The sequence below is a fragment of the Oryctolagus cuniculus genome, chromosome 6 (genome assembly GCF_051225735.1).
Source record: "Oryctolagus cuniculus isolate XC-2025 breed Fujian yellow rabbit chromosome 6, ASM5122573v1, whole genome shotgun sequence".
NCBI lineage: Eukaryota > Metazoa > Chordata > Mammalia > Lagomorpha > Leporidae > Oryctolagus > Oryctolagus cuniculus.
Window position 1 is genome coordinate 38,099,629 of NC_142872.1, and position 17,785 is coordinate 38,117,413.

The window sequence follows — 17,785 nt, forward strand, 5'->3', positions numbered from 1 at the left end:
GTCAACACAAAATATACTGTCACTCTCCTTTGACTCCTAAAGCCCCCACCTTGTACTGTCACTCATAATCTCTCTCCTTAATCCCCAACTGTATCACATAGCATCCCTCTGCGCATCAGACTCAGCTGTCATTAAGTGAATACGGTAATTCATGACTAGATTAGAAAATCACTATTGAAATATCTCCCAAACTTTCACATAAACCTAATACCAAAAAGAAAACTCACAATCTATGGATTAACATATTTCTAAGCAATTAAAAAAAGCACACTTACTCCATTTAAGCCAGTTCATATCACTTACTAAATAAATAGCTAAATTTCACAAGCAAACTAAACATTAGGAAAACCTATACTCTCATCAGGTACATATCAAACTGTAAAATGTTGTAAACCAAGTTGCCTGAAAATTTTAGACTTACGCCTCTTCACATTCACTTTACTTTCAGGGTGTGGGTACAGGGAGGCTACAGATCACTTTTTAAATGGCCTTTACCTTCACCAGGGCAGACCCTCTATTTGATAAGCAGGTACACTTACATTTGATACAGGATACATAGCTAATATGAATTGTCTAAACATAAGGTGAGCCAAGATCCTATTTAAAAATCTAGGGGCCAGTGCTGTGGCATTGTAGGCCAAGCCCTTGCCCGCAGCACCAGCATCCCACATGGGCACTGGTTCGTGACCCAGCTCTGATATGGCCTGAGAAAGCAGAAGATGGCCTAAGCGCTTGGGCCCCTGCACTCTCACAGGAGACCTAGAAGAAGTTTCTGATCAGGCTGTTTGGGCCACCTGGGGAATGAAGCAGTGGATAGAAGACTTTTCTAAGTCCACCTCTCAAAAAGAAAATCGAAGGGAACTGGGGTTGGCGTTACAGTGCAGCAAGTTAAACGGCTTCTGTAATGCTGACATCCCACTTGATTGCCAGTTGAATTCCAGCTGCCCTACTGATCCAGCACTCTGCTCATGTGCCTGGGCAAGCAGTGGAAGACAGCCCAAGTACTTGGGCTACTGCATGCACATGGGAGACCCAGATTTGCTCCTGGCTTCAGCCTGGTCCAGCTTTGACCACTGAGGTCATCTGGGGAACAAAGTGGACAGCAGCCCTCTCTTAACTCTGCCTTTCAAATAAACAAAACTTAAAGAAAAACAAAAACCCCTAATCTAAGGGGATACAACCTGGCCCTTGTTCTATGGTATCCTCATAAAAAACATGACAATCTGAGGACTAGGCAAATCAACGTATGTAAGGTACTCAATGATAGCTGGTATTACCAATCTCTGGGTTTAAAGCACCAATGCTTTAACCATGTAACAGCTTAAGGCCATCAGGTTTAGGTCCTGGTTCTGCAAAATTTACCAAGATGCCTCCTATAGGGTAGTTCCAGTTTGTTTGTTTTTCTTAATACATAGCTTGTATGTGACAGGAGTAACCATAGCTGTTTGACTGTTGTGAGGATCTTGTGTTTCTGACATGTACCTACCATTTTTTGAGACTTCCATCCTGGGACAAGAAGATGTTCCTGGTTCCTGTATTGCCCTGTCACAGCCCAGACATTCCTCTAAGACCCATTAGTAGTCATAGATTCTAGGTGAGTTACTTTTACAGCTACACTGTTGCTCAGCAGTCTCATTACTTCTAAGTATGTCCTAAAAACCAGTCTAACCAGACATTTCAGCAAAGTCATCATTTTACTCCAATGTATGGTTCAAACAGATTAGATCAATCTATAGCTAGCATTCTGCCATCTTTTGATGTTTTGAAAGTGTTATTTTTCAAATGACATGCATTTGGCATAGCAGTTAAAATGCCACTTGGCACACCCACATCTTATATAGGAATGCCTGGGTTTGAGTCCCAGCTCAGCCTCTGACCCAAGCTTCCTGCTAACGTGTACCCTGGGAGACTACAGGTGCTGGCTCAATTGCATGGGCACCTGCCACCCACATTAGAAAACCACACAGTTCTGGTGAGTAGGCCAGTCCATCTCAGATTATCCTTGGCTCATTCTAGTAATGACTTACAACAAACTGTTCTTGGTATTTCAGCAAATTTGAGGGAACATGAGCTCATTGGCTTGGGTTCTAAAGTCCTTGTGTTTCATGTTTTTAGTATAACAGATCTAAGCTTTCTATTATTATAGTATTATCTGCTTGAAACATTTAGCATTTACAATTACTGGCAATGCAAGGACTATCAGAAATATGAAAATCTCTTAAAAATAGGAAAAGCAAACCTCCAAATATCCATTTATAGGCTATACGAGCATAAGCACAACCATATGGGAGGAGATAACCAGTCTCTCCCTTCATATATATTCTTTTTTATTTTCTTGTTATACCTTCCCAAAACAGAGACATTCAACAGTAGTTAGAATGGCCATCTCCCAACATTTAAAAAAACTGCACCCCCCATTGGGTGAACAAAGTAAAGTAGTAACCTAGAGTTCAGCTGAGTAAGCCACTGTGGAGCCTTAAGTGGTGAGGTCTTCCAATTTCAGAATGATGTGTCTTCAACTTGTATCATCATTTTAGTGGAAAAACATAACTTAATTTTGGTGAAATGAGATTCATTTCCCGACAGGATTAGTAACAGCATTCACTGAATTTCACATTCTTCTTTTGTGAACTGTGAAGAAAATGAATGGTAGCTAGAAGATCAATGGGATTCCAGCTCCAGCTGCAGATGGAATGACAATATACCAGGACAAAGAGATACCTATATTTTGATTTACAAAGCTAACAGCAGTTTTAAATCTGCAACTTAATTACAGACCAACTACACCACAACCTTTTCAAATGGCAAAAATACAAAAAAGTGTTACAAAAATATCTCAGAAAAAGTGCATAGTCTAAGTGCATAGTAAATGAAAGCACTGAAAAATATCTTGCTAGAGGGAGTTCAGCTTGGAAAAGTTACCAAAGCTAAACAAATTTATTTTACACAAACTATACTCAAAAATAGCTTTATGAGACTGATTTCTGGCTAAAAGTATCAAAGGGTTTATTAGTCAAGAAACAAACACCTTAACTGACAAGGATGGTTAGAAAAGAAACAAAGAAGCTGCCTACCCCCAAAATTCAGACTTATTAAGATTTCTTCAGCATTAAGGTCCGTACTAACATTTCCCTTAACGGCAGAATGTGGTAACCATGGAATTAATTATTGCTAAAACAGTTTTGAATGAAAAAATAAAATAAAAAAAATTTAAGCCTGACACAATCTGACCAAACACATGTCAATTTACAGTTTCCAGATTTTACAAAATACCTACATTTACAGAATAGGCTCCCGGCAGCATTTTCAGACAAAAGTTCTTTTAATTTATCCTGATGTGCTATAAATGAATAAATTACACTGTTCAAAGAATTATCATCAATACATTTTCCTTTCTCTTGATTCAGAGAAAAGAGCGCGCAAGTAAGACTGAGGGAAGCGCACACAGATGATAACAGAGAGAAGCGGGTGGGGGGCTCAGGCTGGCGAGGAGGGTCAGCACTCACTTGGACCTCACACAGTGTGAAGCTCTCCAAGGGTAAGAGTCAACTGCTTAGAGCCACTTCACAAGTATTTTAAAGAAAAAACATCTTGTAGTCAAACCCTTTAATGCTTTCATTCTTATTCAAAATCAGTCCAGCTGTTAGTCAGCTGCAGCAGGAGTTACAGTACCAGGTTCTGGCAGTTGCAGTACCAGGTATTGTGCCTGCAAGTCATTAAAAAAGAAAAAAAAGGAAAGAATGCCTTTTCCCTTCAGGGGAGGAAAAAAACCAGACATTTTAAAAATTAAAAAAAAAAAAAAAATCTGAGGAAGTCATACATTAAATCTAAATTAACTTTTCAAGGAATATCATGTAACAAATGGCTTGAAGTAGTCTATCAAAAAACTGGGGAGATTTTTATTTCATAGTGAGTCAGCAAGGCATTTTGTTGTTTAAAAAAAATCTCATTTCCTTACAGAAACAGTTTTTAGTTTTTAATGAACTTGTAAACAAAAAAAAAGCTCCCATTTCAAAATAAAAACAAAATCCCAGATTGTATAGATGTTTACAGTGATTACATTTATCTAAGCAACATACATACATGTTCAGTTGTAAGATGTTAACTAAATTTCTGTGACAAATATGCTTTTTTTTTTAATACCAAGAACATTATAGAGTTAATGCAGAGTCCTAAGGATTATCTAGTAGTCACTAAGTTTTTCTTAAGTCTTCACTTTAGATGCTGTTATTTCTAGCACAGGTAAGCAGGCAGAGTCTTTCGTACGCTCAAACACTGGAATCTTTGGTTGCTACCATATCAGCTGGCTTGCAAACAAGAAGCCAACCATTTTAAGAATGTTTTAAGTGAACAACTTGCAAACCCCAGGGGTGGAAAAAACCCTAAGAATGCACAATTGTGAGAATTTACAATCATCACAACTGCGGCTGAAGACTGTTCATGCCATTCTTCTGAAATGAGATTTCAAAGCAGTATAGTTCAAAGTAAAGGATCTTAACAAAAAATTGGCATATGCACAATTTCTCCACCAATTTTTGTGTGTCAACCATTTAGTTAACTTTTCCACTTGAAAAAATGCAATAGAAAACCGGACACCATGTTTCACTACCTCAGTTAATATTCACAATTACAGCGGCTACAACTCAGGATACAGCATCACCAGTGCTGCCCAGAGCCAGTTTATAATGAAATTAAGTTCTTTACACCAAGTAAATGGTTGTCCACAACCACTGGCTAGTGTACATATGAACTAAAATTTCTAGATTTGGGGAGAAACAAATGCTGCTCCGATCATCTGCTCTGCTTCATCTGTTCCACAATTCATGCTTAGAAACCTGTCAAAAATGAGAACAGAAAAATAACATTAATATTTCAAAGTAAAAAAATTTTAAAGCTATACACAAAATAGGGAAGCTGGGTGAAACTAGGACAAAAATCACTTTATAGTGGCTCAGAGTACTTTTAATCTCTTTGAAAACCACTAGCTAAACTTTTTAAAAAGAGAAATTTGAATCTATCATGAAGACTTTTCTAGAAAGGAGTGGCATACAGTGAATTACAGCTTCTCAGCTCACAGTTCTCAAACTAAGTCACGGTAATTCCAGGAAGTACATTCTGCTCACTGCCATGTTTTAGTACCTAGAACATATTATGCATTCAAATGTTTATTGAATGAAAAATAAATTGCTGCAACAACTAGATAATATAGTTTTGATCTTATGATCCTATTAGAAGCACAAACTTTGTGCACATTATTTCTGACACTAATTAGGAATGGCAAGCTTCAATAATAATGCGTTCAAGGCATACCTATCAGAATTATTCCACCGAACCCAGATCTGAAAAGTATATGATTTCTGTGCAGAAATCCCAGAAAAGGCCGGCGCCGCGGCTCACTAGGCTAATCCTCCGCCTTGCAGCGCCGGCACACCGGGTTCTAGTCCCGGTCGGGGTGCCGGATTCTGTCCCGGTTGCCCCTCTTCCAGGCCAGCTCTCTGCTGTGGCCAGGGAGTGCCGTGGAGGATGGCCCAAGTCCTAGGGCCCTGCACCCCATGGGAGACCAGGAGAAGTACCTGGCTCCTGCCATCGGATCAGCGCTGTGCGCCGGCCGCAGCGGCCATTGGAGGGTGAACCAACGGCAAAGGAAGACCTGTCTCTCTCTCTCTCACTGTCCACTCTGCCTGTCAAAAAAAAAAAAAAAAAAAAAAAGAAAGAAAGAAAGAAAGAAAAGAAAGAAAAAAGAAATCCCAGAAAGGCCTTTAATATTTCTTGACTTCCATTAGTTGTATTAAAGATCTTTTATCACTAAGTTGAAAGTGTAAAAATGGGATACTTTTTTGGTTTTATTTACTTCAAGTCTTCCCACTCTGTACACATTCCTCCTCTCTTCCCCTAGGGCTTCTATATAAATGCAGGTTTGAACACAAGAACATTTGTATTCAATACAGATGTGCATGCTGCAAAGAGGAGACATGCCTATCAGCAAAAATCTGAAAATGCCACTATCTTCTCTCTCCTTCAGTTTCTTTTTCTTTGAGGCATTAGTGACCCTATGCCCACTTCCAGAGCTTTATAGACAACCTAATTACGGTGAATTCTAGCCCACTTTGAACTATTTCTTCCCTTCTTTAGCACAAAACATGTTTTAGCCAATCCTTTCATTCTACATCTCAACATTTGCTGGACCACCCCCTATGGACTTCATGGGAAGCATCTATTTAACAAATGTATTACGCTAAGCCCCAAGGACAGATATGAGTGCTTTACTTCTTTACTTTTCCACAACAGAACAGGTGTCTAACAGATCTGTGTTGCCTGAGTACTAAGTTTGTAAAGATGTAAATGCTAAAAATAAAAGATGATGAAACTATTTAAATATATTATTAAGTAGGATTAGCAAGGTAAACCTCACTTAAACTTACATCAGACAATATTCTGTAATCTAATTCTAGTTTTCCAGAATAAGAAACTATACAGGTTAAGAAACTACAGATGGGCTAAACAGAAATGACAGGTATCCCATCAGGATTTAATTAAGTTTATCAGAGTTTATGTAATCACATCTTATTAATAATTTATTTTCATTTCAGCATCTTTCAAATGGAAAATCATGGTCATTAGGAAACTAAAAAGCAAGGGCAAGTTATACTGTCAGCCAAAATATCAGAAAACTTGGATCTTTAATAGGACTGCTCAGCTTTGATATTTGAGGAACTGCTGGGCCAATTAGTGACTACAATTGTTTAGGGATTGGTTAAAGGCTAGCCTAAGAGTATTCCTGGTAGGACAGAGCAGTCAAATCCAGATTTTACTCTTCAGATGGGTCAATGGTAGGATACTCTTCACAGAGGGAGCACTGTTTCTCCACGGGATTGTCCTATGCCATTAGTGCAGTTTGTTTACAAGAAACCTCAGCAGGAACACCCAGCAGATATTCGATACATTTGCTCTTCCAGCACTTAGGCATTCAGCATTCTCCTCTCCAGTGTGCTCGAGTCCTTGGATCTTCCTTTGCAGACTGGGTGGCAGCTCCTTGCTTCCAAAAGTCCAAAGAACTATTTTGACAATATTAGGTAAAATGAGAGATGAATCCCTTTGTTCCTATTAAAAAAAGGTGTGAGGGGGACACCAGTTAGGCTACTGTTACTAGGATTACTGTGATGACTTAGGAATAATAGTTACATTTAAATTTCTTTTCAAATTGTTCAAATGTGGGAGGGCAGGGGATGTTTGGTTATACAGCTAAATAGGAAGCTTCTACGTATATATCCTTCAATTTGAAACCTAAAATATATATATCTTATTTGTGAACTAACTCCAAATGCCCTTCATTTTTTAAAACAATAGAATCAGCAGCTAGTTCAAAAAGACATGCATGTAAAGTCTGTGGTGGGCTTTTGAAATTTAGGATTCTTCCATAATATAAGCAATACATAATTTTAAAAGTTATTTTGAATAAAATATTCATCATTAAGTGTCATTTATATTAACTAACTTCTCCTGTAACATGCTCATGTGGTTCTTTGGTCATACAAAATGAAACTTAAGAAAATTCTGAAACTGAGTGGCACTCTGTAAAAATTAAAGAAACACCAAAGTCACTGCAAAGCTCTCATCCCTACAGAAAACTATCAAATTGGGAAAGACAAAGGAAACATATTTATCATCACAAATGAGATGTCAATTTGAATGTAGCAGATACACATCACATCTAATCTGCACTAAAAGGCAGACTGATAATCTGAACTCTCATCTTTCCCATTATAGAACTTGTTCTGTAAGAGTTTTAATACCTGTTACAACTGATTCTTTCTTTCCCCAACTGGAAGATGGCTTGTATTACACACCACTGAGTCACACCAACACTGTACTCTTCCGGGTCTTCTGATAGTTGTAGCATAGTCCATACAACGTGACAGTTGGAAACTTTGACAGTTCCAGCAAACCTTGGAGACCGGACTTTAGATCACCACAAATGAACTCTTGGACTTTCAGCTTCAGCTCTTGCTCCGTTATTTAGTTCTTTGCCCTCCAGTTTTACTGTCCACAGTGAAAAAAGCTGACAAAAATTCAAGATTTCAGCAAGCAGATGCAGTTTTTCCTGGTACTTCTCTGGATTGAGTATATTCAGAGAAAATCAGTCTCTCCAGGTATTTTCAAGTTCTTCCCTTGTGATTTGGGTTATGTTGCTGAGTGACCAAACACATTCCTAGCAGCAATTGGTGAAGCCAGAAAAAGTTAAGCTACACATAAATGGTAGGTGAAGTCCAGTAAATACTGGAAGGTAATTTAAGGAAGATCATGGACACGGTAGGTTAACATGATGGAAAAATATTCCTGATCTCCTTTGAATGCCATCAATTTTGACATTTATCTCTATTATTATGATTATGCTTAGTATCTATGCCTGGAGGTAGTAAGCAGAAGAGTTAAGACAATGGAAGAGAATAGAATTCTATGAAGCTCTACATTTGGCTTCATGATTTCCTGAAACAATCTACCACCTCCATTCTCAACTAAAGAAATGGTGAACTTGACTGAATTTTAAATGTCCTAAAAATATTTCCTTTTCCTTTATTGTTTTTTAAGCATCTTGAAAAGTACTTTTTCAACAGTCACATACAGCTAATGAAAAGGGAATGAAAGGGATCTGGAAGTGTGTTGTCAGGTGTGAATCTTTTGTTCCTTACATAAGAGACTTTTTAAAAGATCCCTTGCACATTTCTAGGGAATTGCTGGATTAATTCCCCCTGGTAGAAATATCAGATGTATATCTTTCAAAAATAGCCATACAGAACCTATCAGTGAATGCTATTATTAGGTGTATTTTCCCAGGAACATATATTCCTATAATAGAAGTTGCAATTATGAAACTCATTTCACTGATAGGTAAGCCTCTGAAAGTACAGCTGTGAAAAACAAATAATATCATATATAAAAAAGCAAACGGAACTCTGTTGTTTGTCTTCTGTGGAGTGGCGTATTTTGGAAGAAAGCAACACCCTACTTAAAGTATCACCCTGAATTGTATCTTTTTTTTAAAAAAAATTTTATTTGTGAGGCAGAGTTACAGAGAAAGGGGGAGAGACAGAAAGAAAGGTCTTCCATCCCCTGGTTCACTCCCTAAATGGCCTCAATGGCTGGAGCTGGGTTGATCTGAAGCCAGGAGCCAGAAGCTTCTTCCAGGCCTCCCACACAGGTGCAGGGGCCCAAGCACTTGGGCCAATTTCTATTCCTTCTCAGGCCACAGCAGAGCTGGATCAGAAGAGCAGGCGGGACTAGAACTGGCACCCATATGGGATGCCGTCACTGCAGGTGGGGACTTAACCCACTATGCTACAGCACTGGCTCCTGAGCTATGTATTTTTGAAAGCATATAAAAAAGTCCAATTTTTCAGAATTACAATTCCATGTATATATAATAATTTATATGACTACATCTAAAAAGGCTATGAAATTGTTAGAATTTAAACTTACTTTTATAAAAAGTAGCTACAATACAAAATAAGGATTTAACTTAAGTTTAATTGCAACCTTTTTTTTTTTCAAGGAAACACACTAACTCAGTGGATCCAACTTCTCATCTTTAGGACCTGGATAAGGCAAAAATTATTCTTGTTTATTCAGTAAGAGACACACAGTTTACTAACAATGAAACTAGCTCAAAATAAGGTAATTCTTTTTGAAGGCTGATGAATGCCTCAAGTCAAATGTTCTAGGTCAGATGAGATTTCAATCTAATTTTAGTTCTAGAAACTACAACTTGTGATGATCCCATTATCCCAGCTAGCTTTAGGCAAAAATGGGTTTCACTGTGAGAAAAAGCAAATGTACTGTAAGCATCTAAACAAGTTCTTGGTTTAGAGCTTCTAGTTGGTAGGACCATTTCAGTGACCCTAGCTACCTACCTTTAATGAACTTTTTGGCAGAATTAGTTACACAGTAATTAAAACACTCAAAAGAGGCAATTAAGTCCCTACTGAGATGCAGAGGCAGATAATTAGTTTTCTATCCTGAGCTTAAATTTCATCATCTAAGAATACCAATTACATTAAACCTTCCCAAATTCAAAATACAAAAGGGAAGTCTATCAATTTCATTCCTAATGATAAGCTGCTGGGATGAGGAGCATATCAGTTGATTACACATCAAGTACTGCTGGATTGGAATATATTTTTAAATTACAAATCATTTAAATACAACATTAGAAAACATAGAATAGATCAAAGATTAATTTATGAAAGCCAAGCTTAGACTAGAGCAACCATTCAGTAATTAAATTAGAAACTAAAAGCTGAATCTTACCTGCCCACCACTTCAAGTAGGCAGGTATTAGGAGTAAGCCTCAGAAGGAGGAAAATAAAACAAGCCATAAAAAAGGGAGACAAACTATATGGCAATAGCAATAAAAAAAATGGAGCCATGCCCAACAGTTCTACTCCTCAGAAGCACCACCAGTGCCAGAGACACCAAGTAAATAGACCAGTAGTTCAATGGCATTTGCCCCAATTATCTTCAATTGACAAGGTCTAACTGCATACTTCATGCACACTGAGCCTCTAAAGCCTGATATGTGTAACATCTTAAAAAATAAGGCCAAATACAAAGGAATCATTTTGAAAGTAAGGATTTATATAATTAAACAGTAGGTAAGAGACTAATTTCTATGACTAGGAAAGATGTATCAAGCTTTGTAGTCATTTAAGCATTTAAAGAAAGAGAAATAAGATGTTCTGCAACTGACAGACACTTTGGGGGCAATGCCACGCTCTTCAAATTAGATCAAGTTCACAATTTTCCATTTTAAGTGCTAACGCATTAACATGCAAAAAAAAATTCTTAATACCGTTAGTCTAAAAGAAAGTCAAAATACCATGGCTAACCAGATTCATTAAAAATCAACAAGTGTTAGGTCTAGGATTTTGGATTGATTGATTATACCACATTCCCAACACCAAATGTTTACTTTGGAAAAGGGTTAATGAATGAGTAAAAAAGATGCAGTTGTTAAAAATGACCCAAAATCCCAAGAGAAATGATATAATATACACACATATATGTATATACAAATACATATACATATATATATGAACAAGGACATTTGGGTTTAAAGTTAGTAGTCAAATTTTCCAAGGACGTCTTTTTTTTTTTTTTTTAAACATACAGCCAAATTCTTATGTTTTAAAACCACCTCCTTGATCTAACACTGTTAGAAATAAATGAATTACCCAAATTTGTATTCAATTTTTTTCCCTGTAACGTCACTTGGTTCTTGGCTACTAACCTTTCATGTTACTCTTGGTTTTGTCAGTTTGCTTGCCTGTGGGGGTTTGGGCCTGCTGACCCTGCCCACTGGAAGATGCTGCCTGCTGTGCTGCTTTCTGCTTTAACATTGTCCAATCAAATGTGTAGTCATATTGGTGGTTCAGGGTCCTGAAAGACATAAAATTAAGCAAGTTAAGCCTTCAGTAACAAAGTGTAGTTGATATTTTAGTGGCTTTCCAAGACTGTCAAAGGCATTTTACAATAGGACTATCTCCTCTTTAGTTTGGCAGCTCCTAAAAGATTTCTCCCCATATACATTTCTAACTGTTCAGTGAAGTAATTCTACTTTTTACATATCATGATTATGAGGAAATGATTTCAACACTCTGGTCTACTGTATCAGATAATATATATGGTAAAGCTGCTGCCTGCAGTGCCAGCATCCCATATGGGCACCAGTTCAAGTCCCAGCTGCTCCACTTCTGATACATCTCTCTGCTATGGCCTGGGAAAGCAGTGGAAGATGGCCCAAGTCCTTGGGCCCCTGCACATCGGAGACCCAGAAGCTCCTGGCTCCTGGCTTCAGATCGGCGAAGCTCAAGTTGTTGCGGCCAACTGCGGGATGAAACAGCAGATGGAAGACCTCTCTTTCTCTCTACCTCTCGTTCTCTGTGTATCTACCTCTCCTTCTCTGACTTTCAAATAAATAAATAAATCTTAAAAAAAAAAAAAAAAAAAAAAAAAAGTAAGAGTAGGTATGGAACTACAAGTTTGGAAAGACTTTTCTGGGGGCTAAGAGGTTAACCTTAATTCTTACACTTCCACTAAGAGCTTGAGCCACATATGTCAAAGGAAATCTAGCTTGGGGCTGTCTCCATACTATGACAGATTTACCATAACAAGTATTTTAAATACTTTTTAAAAATTTGGTACTTAACAGAGTTCTGCTCTGTGCCAAAGTTGGATAGTTAGTTCTTTGGTACACTGACTGCCACATCTAATATGAGTTCCAATTTTTTAGGAAAAATTAGACTGTTTATCAACCCCAAACTCATATAATCTCAAGTACATTTGTACTACAGATTGATTTTTGGTCCTTCTTTACTTTAGCTCATTATAAAAGAAATAAGTTTAATGGATTTAAATAATTTCCTCACTGGCATTTCAGTCTCAAAAGCACCATAAAAACCTACCTCAGGGGCAGGTATTATGGTGAAGTGGGTGATAACAGCATCCCCTACCAGAGTGCTACCTCCAGTCCTGGCTGCTTTGCTTCCTTCCAGTCCAAGTATCTGGGCCCCTGACACCCACATGGGAGACCTGGATGGAATAACTGGCTCCTGGCTTCGGCCTGGTCCAGAACATTCTCTTGTGGCCAATGGGACAGTGAATCAGATGGAAGATTGTGTGTGTGTGTATGTGTGTGTGCACGCACGCAAGTGAATGCATGTGTCACTCTGCCTTTCAAATAAAATAAATATTTTTAAAGGAATAAGAAAGAAAACCTACCTGAAAAGGATGCGGAATAGCTGCCTCAGATACATGTAATCCGGGGCTTCCTCAAAGCGCAGCCCACGACAATAGTTTAAGTACATGGCAAACTCCGCAGGAAACCCCTATAGGCCCAAAAAACACAAAAATTTTAAGATAGGAAAATAAATGTATTGAAATATAGTTAAAAATGTATGAGTATTTTTTACTAATTTGTAGGAAGCTATGAATTAGAATAATTTTGAGTTGGTTTCTTCATAAATTCAAACAAAATCTCATCCTCCTCATTCCATACTGTGCAATATCATCTTACACTGGTAGGGGAAATAAATACTCTTTTCCTTCAGCACTTATATTCTTTATTAAGTCAGATATCCCACCTATTAATTTACTATATATTATCAACATTTAATAACTTGATGGTAATAACAAACAAGTATCAAAAAGGACATGTGTTTGGAACAGGACAAGAAACGAACACTTTCTTCTACCTAATAATATTCCTTCTTTTTATAAATATTAGTACATTCTGTTTAAACAAAAAAAGTAGGATCACCAGGATTGTAGCCTTACAAAACAACCACTACTAAACACAGGGGCCGGCACTGTGGTATAATGGGTAAGCTGCCGCCTGCAATGCCAGCATCCCAAATGGGTGCAGGTTCAAGTCTCGGCTGTTCCATTTCCAATCCAGCTTCTGCTATGTTATGGCCTCGGAAAGCAACAGAAGATGGCCCAAGTCCTTGGACCCCCGCACCTGCGTGGGAGACCCAGAAGAAGCTCCTGGCTCCGGATTAGTGCAGCTCTGGCCATTGCAGCCAATTGGGAAGTGAACCAGAGGATGGAAGACCTCTCTTTCTCTGTCTCTCTAACTCTTTCAAATAAATAAATAAAACTTAAAAACAAACCCATACCATTTATGATATATAATTCAATGCTGCTTCTTATAAATATATTGCCTTTCTTTGCTGTTTATGCAACTGTTATTACATTGTATATATATTATGCAGTTTTCCACTAATATATTCCAAGTATCCTTATGTTATTTTTGATCTCTTCATTAACTTCTGACAGACCACATAACAGGCTACCTAGTTAGTACCTAGTTAGCAGCCCTAGCTGCTCCACTTCTGATCTAGCTCCCTAATGTACCTGGAAAAGGCAGTGGAAAGTGGCCCAAGGGTTTGGGGAGACCCACAAAAGTTGGAATCCCTGCTCAGGCTTCTGCCAGCCCATCCCCAACTGTTTTATTTGGGAAGTGAACCAGCAGATGAGGATCTGTCTCTCCCTGTCACACTGCCTTTCAAACAAATAATAAATCAATCTTCAAAAAATATTAACAAAAATGTATTTGGGTAGATTACGTGTACATAATTATTCATGAATCTAAGCTGTATTTTGTAATTTAAAGTAAGACAAAGACATTCAGAAAGTATCACAATCTGCTAACCATCTCCTCTATTGCAGACATGTAGAAAAGGGGAAAGTTAATTCTCAGATGGGGACACAAGACACCCCATTTTCCCACTCCACAAAGTCCATTTTTACTCCCATTATTCTCTCCATTCTATCACTCAGCCACTTACCTAGACTATATATTATTTTCTAATTAATTTTAGGTATGCAATTCTTGTCTCAAGACCATATGACCTTCTTTCTATGAAAATCATGATTTATCATGACACAAAAGCCTCTCCATTTTAAACCTGCCTTTCTTTGAAGTTTGAGATTTCACTTATGAGCTCAACTCAAACTGTCTTCTATAATTTCTCTATTGTTGGACAATAGCTTTTTTGCATTGCTCCAATTTTTCTGCCTGTTGCTGTATTCCTTGAATATAATAACTGCTGATATCCATTCTTTCCAGGCATTAGTTTAGGGATAAGAAAAATATTTCTTCATTTTTCTCACAGATTCATGAGGTTCTATTAGAAAAGTTTACTTGCCCTGTTAATCAATCTTCCTCCCTCCCTCCCTTTTTCTTTTTTTTTTTTTTCACCAAATCAGAAAGTACAAGCAAACCAGAAAATAAACACTGGTATGCTACTCAGGGGGGAGACCTGGACTGATTTCTGGCCTCCCAGTTTCTGCCCAGCACATTCTAACCCAGTCCCAACAGTTGGGGTATTTGGGAATTGAACCGAGGAATGGGAGGTCTCTGTCACTCTTCTCTTTGCCTCCCAATGCATGCATGTGTGTGGGGGGTGCCACTGTTATTTTATATTCAAGCCAATGCCACAATAAAACTATTTTGAATAATCAAATTGTAAATTTAAAATGGCAAATAGCTGCCAAGTAGAATGTTTAAGTTATATGGCTGATAAGTAAAATATAATTTTTGTACTTGGATAATTTACATTTATTTAATACTTACCTTACATAAAACTTCAACAGGAGTGGACATCTTCTTTTCGCTAATCTTCTCGTATTTTTGTTTCTTTGTTGCAGCCTTAGAATCAAAACACACATACATAACAGGTATTAGTGAGAAAAACCTTAGTAGCAGAACACACTAGATATATAAATGTATACTTGGAGATTGATTCAAAAGAAACCTTAAACTACGATGCATCTAAAAATTTTTCATAAGCCATCAGTTTACTCTTGAAGTGAGTTTTTTCCACAAAAACCCAACTTAGCATTAAGAAAGAGTGAGCTAATAGTGACATAAAGATGAAGGATTTAAGTAAAAATGGGCGGGGTTCAAATTTGAAAAGCTTCCTCCGCTGCACTCCTGGGCTATAGCAGAGAGCTGGCTTGGAAGAGGGGCAACCTGGATAGAATCCGGCGCCCTGACCGGGACTAGAACCCGGTGTGCCGGCGCCGCAAGGCAGAGGATTAGCCTATTGAGCCGCAGCGCCAGCAAATTTGAAAAGCAGTTTAACCCACATTCAACACCAGGGCCAAGGTATAAATGGGGTCACACACAAACAAAAACATGCCTATCATTTAGTGACATTAATAATTAACTAGAGCTAAAGTTAATTGTTTAAGTCAAAATTATTTTTCCAATATCAAAATATTCATATTGGATAAAGTTACTCATGTAAGCACTGAGTGCACTGATTAATTTAGTTGTTCAGCAAATAGGTTGTCTTTTTCCTTTAAAATCAAAATGTTAGAATAACTGCAAAATATTTCTATGATCATTAGACAAATAGGTCCGACTACACATTTTAAATGCAATGGCAACAAATTAAATGAGTCCCTTTCTTCACCTATGTCAACTTTCAACTATCTAACACTAGTGATTATCAATTTGTACTGACTTACTGTCTCAATAGAGACAGTCAACTTCCATTAATTAAGTGCTCACTGGACAGGTTATTTTTTTCTATTTTCCCAAATGAAAGATCGAAATAAATTACAGTTTGTTTGATCTTAGATATGATAGAGACCTTAACGGGCATCTTCCCCAATATTTATTTCTCTTAGAAAACATAACTGGTAATTTGAGTCTGATTTACCTTTAGTCCTTGCCACGGCAGGCTGGTTCTATTAAAATACATCAAAACATATCCTAATGACTCCATGTCATCTCGGCGGCTAGAAAAACAGAACATTATTTTATGAACTGGAACTACTGCTGTAAAAGATAAGTTTATTCTGGTACAAAAACATTAAAAAAAAAAAAACCGTCATGCATAAGAAGTCCTCAAAAAGTTCATGAAAAACAAAACAAAACAAAACAAAAACTTCTCTGGGTTTCCCACTTGGGTGCAGGGGCCCAAGTATTTGGGCCATCTTCTACTGCTTTCTCAGGCCACAGCAAAGAGGTAGATTGGAAAATGAGCTGCTGCGACAGGAACTGGAGCCCATATAGAATACCAGCACTGCACACAAAGGCTTGGCCCACTATGCCACAATACCAGCCCCTAAAACAATCTTTTAATTCTATTTTTCCATAAATGTTTTGAAGTATGCTCATACAATTTAATAAAGAACAAAATTAATTTAAACAATTCTTTAAATGAGGTCAATGAAAACTGAAAATCAAGTAGCAGAACACTTTTACAAGTGTTCTTTGTACTTGTACTTTTTTTCATAATACTCATTTTTTGAAGACCTTCTATATTCCTGCGTAAAACTGAACTTTCATTATTAAAATATGATTCTAATTTTCTATCATGTAATATTTTCTCCTCAAGAGATAAAGAAAACAATAAACTTCATGTTAACTGGCTTCTGTGTACCCTTAAAGCAGCAAGTAAAACAATTAAATAAGCATCTTTCAAATCCTCAACCAAGAGACATGCTTCAACAACAACAAAAAACCTAATCAAAATATTTCAGAAATCGACTAATGGCTTGTTATGGATTGGATAAGCCTATCATAAATTTTAAAACTCACCTCTGTTCAATACCAAGATGTGCATTGATGCTAGCATATCGGGCAGTGCCAGTGAGGTTTTTATCTTCTCTATATGGTATGTGTTGCCTTGTTCTGTTGTCTCTGTACTTTTTGGCCAAACCAAAATCAATAAGGAATAACTTTAAAAGAGAAATAAAAGGACATTAGGTTTCCAGCCTTGTCCAAATAAAACTGTTCCTTATTTATTAAATGGTATCTATTCTATGTATTCTACCACATTAGAACAAAGAATCCTAAGTGGAACAGGTAATGAACAGACAATACCCCAATAAGCTTTTACTAGAGCTCATCAATAAATCCAGTTTAAAAAATATCATTAAAGCCTTCTAGTTTCTTTTTCATCTGCACAATTTCACAGGCCCAGTTCCTTATATTCTCAGGAGCCTGGCTTTATCAAATAAGTGGAGAAATCCATACATGAGCTGTCAATTGTGTCTTTTGGTCATTATGAAACCTGACATCCTGTTACTACTGCTAAATAACCATGGAGTTTCAAAATCTAGACATTAAGTTTTCTGGAAGTCTTTCCTCCTACAAAAGCCACTCTTCAGCATGCCAGCAGAATGCTCATTATCTAAAATAAGACAACCCTGAAAGTGATACTGCCAATAAAACCAAGCCTTTGTCTTACCCCCACCCCCACCCCAAAAAAGAAAG

General features: G+C 37.4%; 1 protein-coding gene across 8 annotated transcripts in view; it reads right to left on the reverse strand.

The window, feature by feature from the left end:
* Positions 1 to 2,310: 2,310 nt before the first annotated feature.
* CSNK1A1 (casein kinase 1 alpha 1) overlaps positions 2,311 to 17,785 on the reverse strand; it is a 48,698-nt gene continuing 33,223 nt past the window's right edge. For 2 of the 8 annotated variants that reach the window (XR_516343.5, XR_516342.5), the window contains 7 exons: positions 17,108 to 17,247; positions 16,224 to 16,302; positions 15,131 to 15,205; positions 12,775 to 12,881; positions 11,285 to 11,433; positions 7,794 to 8,059; positions 2,311 to 7,101 (listed from right to left, as the gene is read on the reverse strand). Coding sequence is in view for 6 of the 8 variants with exons in the window: in XM_089334558.1 (XP_089190684.1) it covers positions 9,559 to 9,593; positions 11,285 to 11,433; positions 12,775 to 12,881; positions 15,131 to 15,205; positions 16,224 to 16,302; positions 17,108 to 17,247 (585 nt within the window). In the remaining 2 variants the exon portion in view is untranslated. 8 annotated transcript variants of the gene reach the window in all.